Source organism: Delphinapterus leucas, chromosome 6, assembly GCF_059928025.1.
Source record: "Delphinapterus leucas isolate spDelLeu-1000000601 "Yukka" chromosome 6, BTC_Dleu_Yukka2, whole genome shotgun sequence".
Lineage (NCBI taxonomy): Eukaryota > Metazoa > Chordata > Mammalia > Artiodactyla > Monodontidae > Delphinapterus > Delphinapterus leucas.
Window position 1 is genome coordinate 19,604,590 of NC_143134.1, and position 6,441 is coordinate 19,611,030.

Sequence of the window (6,441 nt, forward strand, 5' to 3'; positions counted from 1 at the left end):
CCTTATGACTTCTCATGTTTCCCCTAAATATTATAATGGGGAGGAAGGTCACCCCCATAAATTAGAAGAGGACCGTGAGGCATGGAGGGAGGTGTCACTGGACTCAGATCCCTGGAGCTGCTGGGCGAGGACGCTATCTAGCATTTTGCCCTCCCCGCCCTCTGGCATGCACCCTCCTTTCAACCTTCCAGAAGGACTCGGGAAACGTGCCTGCAGCAGATGCCGCTGTAGCTGCAGATTGGCGTCTGTGGCATATGGAGCCCATTTGGACTGATGGAGATTTTTAGGGGAAGAATGGTCATAGCCCTTTAACACACACTCCACGACAGCAACGGGAGATAGACGCTCTTCCCTTTTTACATTACCCAGTCTCCACCGGCTGGACACAGACTTGCCTCCTCTTTTTTTCTTTGTCCTCAAATGACCCATTCAAGTTCAGATGCTATGAAGAAAGCATCATGTTACTAACTTAACATTTATAGCAAAAGAAACCCCTAGTTATGCATTTGCAAAGCATAGCCAGGCATAACCAAAGAGAATTAATTCATAACTCCAAGTTTATTTGGCTCTGAGATTCTTTTAAATTGTTAAACCTGTATTAAATTTTTGTATCTATGTTATTATATTAAAGTATATTATATAAGTTATATTTCTAAACCTATATTAAATTGATTTTAAAAGTTTGAGTGTTTCCTAATCGGATTTTTTTTTTTTTTTTTTTTTTTTTTTGCGGTACACGGGCCTCTCACTGCTGTGGCCTCTCCCGTTGCGGAGCACAGGCTCCGGACGCGCAGGCTCAGCGGCCATGGCTCACGGGCCTAGCTGCTCCGCGGCATGTGGTATCTTCCCAGACCGGGGCACAAACCCGTGTCCCCTGCATCGGCAGGCGGACTCTCAACCACTGAGCCACCAGGGAAGGCCCTAATCGGATTTTTTAATCAAATAAATGAAGCAACTCAATATTGTTTAGTAGATTTAATTAAACTGTAAAGGATTGTCATATTTTTGAATAAGTGCATTAACAGTCTTCACATTGGATATTATCGAGTCATAAAAGTACACTATTATTATATTTATACAGGGCGGCTTGGCTTGGCTGGAGCTGAGAGACACCCAGACACGCCATTGTGCAGAGTTGGGTGACACCTTCCTGTGCTAGAAGCAGAATACATAAGCTCCATGGCTGTCATGGAACGTTTTGGAATGCATAAACAGGTATCTAGTCATTTCTCCTGATTTCATTCTTCACGCGGGACAGATCTTGGTCCTGTCCACAACTGGAGCTCCATTAATTGGCATGCCTGATGAGCATATGGTGGGGAAGCCTGATTGCAGGAGGGTCCCCAAGAGAACGAAAAAGTCACTGTAAGCAAAGAAGACTCAAATACAATGTGAGGCAGAATCCCTGGTCTACCCCCCACTTCCATCCCTAACCAGGTACTGATGCTTCCCGGGAAGGAGAGGGCTGTGTGGTAAAACTGAGCCTTGTTTCCCTAGGAGCCCAAGCCACTCTGCTGGGAGACTTCCCTCCAGGAGTTCTGGGTGCAAGAGTGAAGGCGACTCCCCACTGGCTAGAGAGAGGTGAGGCAGCAGAGACCCAGAGGGCAGTGAAAACAGCTCTTGCACACGCTTCCGATGGGGCAGCCCCACCACGTGACTGCGTGAGAGAAGCAGCAGCCACTGGGCTGCAGAGCCACAGGCCGTGGTCCTGCCACAACTGAGATACTAACCACCCACCTTGGGTCAGGTCAGGAGACCTCACGGAAAGTGCCGAGCTCTTGCCACTGAGCAGTAAGGGTTATTGGTACAGAAAACTAGGACCTAGGACCTGTTCACTGGTGGGTTATAAGTTTAGAAGTTCATCCAGGATATTCTCAATTCTAAGGCAACGCCCATCTACCCCACAAACTAATCTGTAGCCATAGAGTTCAAGCGAGTCAGTATCTGGGGCAATGGCGCTGGCCCTGTTGGAGGACTGGTGTAGGATCATGAGTGTGGATGATCAGAAATCACTGATGGTCATGGGGATACCCGTGGGCTGCAATGAAGCCGAGATTCAGGAGGTCCTCCAGGAGGCTTTAAAGTCTCTGGGCAGGTATAGAGTGCTTGGCAAAATATTCAGGAGGCAGGAGAATGCCAATGCTGTGTTGGTAGAGCTTCTGGAGGACACCGACGTCTCCGTGATCCCCAGCGAGGTTCAGGGAAAGGGGGGCATCTGGAAAGTGATCTTTAAGACCCCTAACCAGGACACTGAATTTCTTGAAAGACTGAACCTCTTTCTAGAGAAAGAGGGGCAGACGGTCTCGGGAATGTTCCGAGCGCTTGGGCATGAGGGAGTGTCTCCAGTGGCCATGCCCTGTGTCTCACCGGAGTTACTGGCCCATCTGCTGGGACAGGCAATAGCACACGCCCCTCAGCCTTTGCTCCCCATGAGGTACCGGAAACTGAGAGTGTTCTCGGGGAGCGCTGTGCCCGCGCCAGAGGAAGAGCCCTTTGAAATCTGGTTGGAACAGGCCACCGAGATAGTCAAAGAGTGGCCGGTAGCAGAGGCAGAAAAGAAAAGATGGTTGGTGGAAAGCCTTCGCGGCCCTGCCCTGGACCTCATGCACATAATCCAGGCAGACAATCCGTCCATAAGTGTGGAAGAGTGTTTGGAAGCATTTAAGCAAGTGTTTGGAAGCCTGGAGAGTCGTAGGACCTCCCAGGTGAAATACCTGAAGACCTATCAGGAGGAAGGAGAGAAAGTCTCAGCGTACGTGTTACGGTTAGAAACCCTGCTGCGGAGAGCTGTGGAGAAGCGGGCCATCCCGAGGAACAGCGCGGACCAGGTCCGCTTGGAGCAGGTCATGGCCGGGGCGAGCCTCAGTGAGATCCTCTGGTGTAGGCTTAGGGAGCTGAGAGACCAGGGGCCTCCTCCCAGCTTCCTGGACTTAATGAAGGTAATCCGCGAAGAAGAGGAGGAAGAAGCCGCTTTTGAAAATGAGAATACTGAAGCGCCGGAAGATGGAGATGGCTATGGCCACTGGGATAACGGGGCCAGAGACTAAAACCCAACTCACAGGGGGACCCACAGCCGACATGGGGAGAGACAGCCATTCTACCAGGCTAAGACCTTTTCAGTCTTTTTTTTCTCTAATTTATGCAGTTGAAATCAAGGCATTCAAGCCCGGTCTTGATTCTTCTTTCTAAGAAAAAAAATGTCTGAGAGTTTTTTGGACCCTACATAGATTATTAATAAACAAAAAATTAAATTCCAAATACGAGATAGTACGCCTAAAGGAATCTGAACCAGGTTTCCTTTAAATACCCGCCAATAGACCAAAAGAAAGAAATGATGTGAGAAAAAAAAAATCTTTTGTCATCTATGTAAAAATCCAAGCTGTTTGAATTATCAAGTGTTTTCCTTTCTCACATCAGCAAGAGTACCGAGTACACATCTCTGAGTACCAAGCCACGTGAGGCAGTGTTCAAAGAGCTAACGGTCATAAACCTACCAGCCTGGCCCTGCTCTCAGGGAGGACATAGCCTCCGAGCATGAAAAGCTAAATAACCTTACGTGTAAACGAGTTCACGATGCCAATAGAAGCCAAGAGAAGTGTCGTTGCCAAATAAGCACGACATCTCTATCTTAGGTTTCTCTCTTTTCTTACTTGGGAAGCACTTCCCGCTTCTCTGCTGGGTGTCAGATAGATGGTTCCAGGCAGTGTGTTGGGCCCTGAGGACACAGAGGTCCACAGTTGAGGGACATCCTCAAGAAAGGGTAGACATCACAGGATGGCCTGATGGAGCATGGGGCTGTGCAGGCCATGTTTGGATTCAGGCCAGCCTGGATAGAGAGGAGGAGTTTTAGTGGCAACAAAGGGCAAAGAGGAGAGGAAGAGAGCTCACAGTTACTGAGGACCTGCTCTGTTCCGGGCACTTTACACATATGTCATTTTATGTGTACAGCACCCCCAGTGTGGTATAATTATGCTCATTTTAAAAGAGAAGGGAAAAAAACTCAGATGGGTTACATGGTCTGCTCAACATCAAAATGCTATCAGGTGGCAGAGCCCAGACGGAAGTCCAGACCTCTCTGACACTGGCTAATCCTCTCTCCACTGTGATTGCGGTTTTCAAATTGTGCTTTGTAGTTCTGCAGGGATTTTTCAGCAGTTCTATCTTGAAAATGTATGTTAAACTCTTTAAATCTCTAATAAATAACAGACACAAGCGTGTTGATATCCGAATTTTAACACACTGGCATTTACCAACAGGCTCGCTTTTGTTTTCAGATTGACTCATTTTGTACAGACCTTGGAAGAAAGGTTCCCTTGGCGATATGTGAGCACACATCCAAGCTTACTTTAATTCTTCATAGATTAAGGAAGCCATAGCATGTCAGAGGTGTTTGAATCAGGCCCGTGCATGTCCTGTGACGTCAAGTGCGCTTCAAGCATAAATAAGCATCATTCAGTTAAATGCTAGGCAAGGCTCCAACACAACTGATGTATAGCATCATGATAGCTTTGTATGTACAATAAACAAGTGGCTTAACTTCTTGAAATATGTTTCCTCATCAGAAAAATGGGAGGACAATAGAATAGGGTTGTTGCTAAGATCAAATGACATAATGCCTTTTAAGCACTTAGTGTGATGTCTGGAACATAGAAAGCCCTCAGTACATCGAGACTCTTTTTATTATTTTCACAACGCTTACTGTCTGGCCAATGCATGCTCTCTTCCTTTTCTAACAGTCCTGCAGTAACAAGTAAATATGTAATCTGCCTGTGAGGTTGTGACAACATTGCATTAGACACCGTTTTGGCTCTTGTGGTAAGTTTGAGTGTTTGTTGTCTGTTATCTTTGGGATAAATTTTCCAGCCATTGTTGACTATTGTTAGTGATTATAAGAAATAACTTCTTTCCGATCGTGAATAATTTTAACTGAAGAATACCCTGAGATTGTAAGAAAAACATTTTCTTTAAAGAGGTTCCATTTGTGGTCATTGATCTAAGTTATATCCTTCAGTACTGTTCAACCAAAGTGATACAACTGTCATGCTGTACACCCTGATTTCATGTGTTTTTTGTAGTCATGAAAATGGCCTTGTTGTTCTCATGTAGTCAGAGTATGCAAAGTAAAGTGTTATAATTGTGAAGTTATAAAATAAATACATGCTGGTAATAAAATTCTGAGTTTTTTCTGCTTCATGTGTTGTGGTTCTGTATAAACTATGCTTGAAGAAGGGATTTCATTACTAAAAAAAAAAAAAAATTTGAGAGGTAAGATTAAAAATCAAGCTAAACCCAAAAGGTCTTGAACTCTTCTAGAAAAGAAAACCTGAGAGCAAAATGCTGGAATGGGAATACTTGGGCTTTGTCTTCAAGGATGAGAGAGAGCTCAGTCCACCCGTCATTGATTTCCCCTTTAAAATACAAGAAATGACAGATGGAGGCCAGTTCCCTTGGAGACCTCCAACTCGCTTCCTTAGGCAAGTAACCGTACAGATACATTCACCAGCCTCTATTCTGCTAAGGGTGAAATGACCTAAAGGTGAAATACTGCATTTCTTGGATGAAATAATTTTTCACTATATGGATGTATAGAGGGGATAAAATTTATCTTGCCTCTGGCCCTCGAAATTTCTCTTCCTCTTCTCTACAGCGCAATGAGGGAGCATTCCTCAGAGGCCGTACACAGTGCCGATTGACCCATTATAAGATGGGTGTCTGGAGGAATACCCAGCAGTCTCTCCCAATCACTTGAGCAAAACCTTCCGGGAGATTGGTCTCCCCTTGTACTTAATCTGTCTCCGGTCCTGACCCTGGAGACCGAGGCTTCCAAGATTACATAAGCTACTGCTGAAGTTAACTTTTCACCAGGGGCCGCCCACCTCTTCAGGCCAAGCCTCTCCTTCTGTTTTCTTCTGCTGTTCGTCCTAAACCCAAGACTCTCTGGTCATCTGTTCCCATCTTTACCCTCATGCCCATACTACACTGTGCCTCTTCCCACTGTTGACCTTTAAGACCCTCCAACATGCCAACTGGGTATTCCACGAGGTCCTAAACAAACTAGCCTATATCATCAAAGTCCCTGCGTAATACCCTGTCACCATATTCCTTAATTGAACTCTGGTCCTCCTGGTGGTCTGTCGCCCTCAAGTCCCTTGAGTGGAAGCTGCTCAGTCTCTCTCACCTCAGGAGAGACTGGAGAGTGGTGACAGCATCTCTTTCATTCACCGTCATCACTTCCCCACTTGCAAACGCCTTTGCTCCCTCCTGGCATATCCTCACTCACTCTGCTGCACCACCCACTGTGGCTTGGTCCTGACAAGCCTGGACAGAGCATTGGCAAAGAAACTAATGTTCTCGGGGTGGGGGGATGCGGCATTTAGGACGGAATCTGGCTGGGTGTTATCCCAAGAAATAGGAAGAAAAAGCTAATGAATACAAACCATG

General features: G+C 46.2%; 1 protein-coding gene across 1 annotated transcript; it reads left to right on the forward strand.

The window, feature by feature from the left end:
- Nucleotides 1-978: 978 nt before the first annotated feature.
- On the forward strand, nucleotides 979-5,801 carry PNMA2 (PNMA family member 2). The gene is made up of 2 exons (XM_022595021.2): nucleotides 979-1,215; nucleotides 1,498-5,801. The coding sequence occupies exon 2, from the start codon at nucleotides 1,953-1,955 to the stop codon at nucleotides 3,045-3,047; it is 1,095 nt and encodes a 364-aa protein (XP_022450729.1). The 5' UTR covers nucleotides 979-1,215; nucleotides 1,498-1,952; the 3' UTR covers nucleotides 3,048-5,801.
- Nucleotides 5,802-6,441: the final 640 nt, after the last annotated feature.

Coding starts and splice junctions, on each gene's coding strand:
- PNMA2 (XM_022595021.2), top strand. CDS start 1,953: ATGGCGCTGGCCCTGTTGGAGGACTGGTGTAGGATCATGAGTGTGGAT.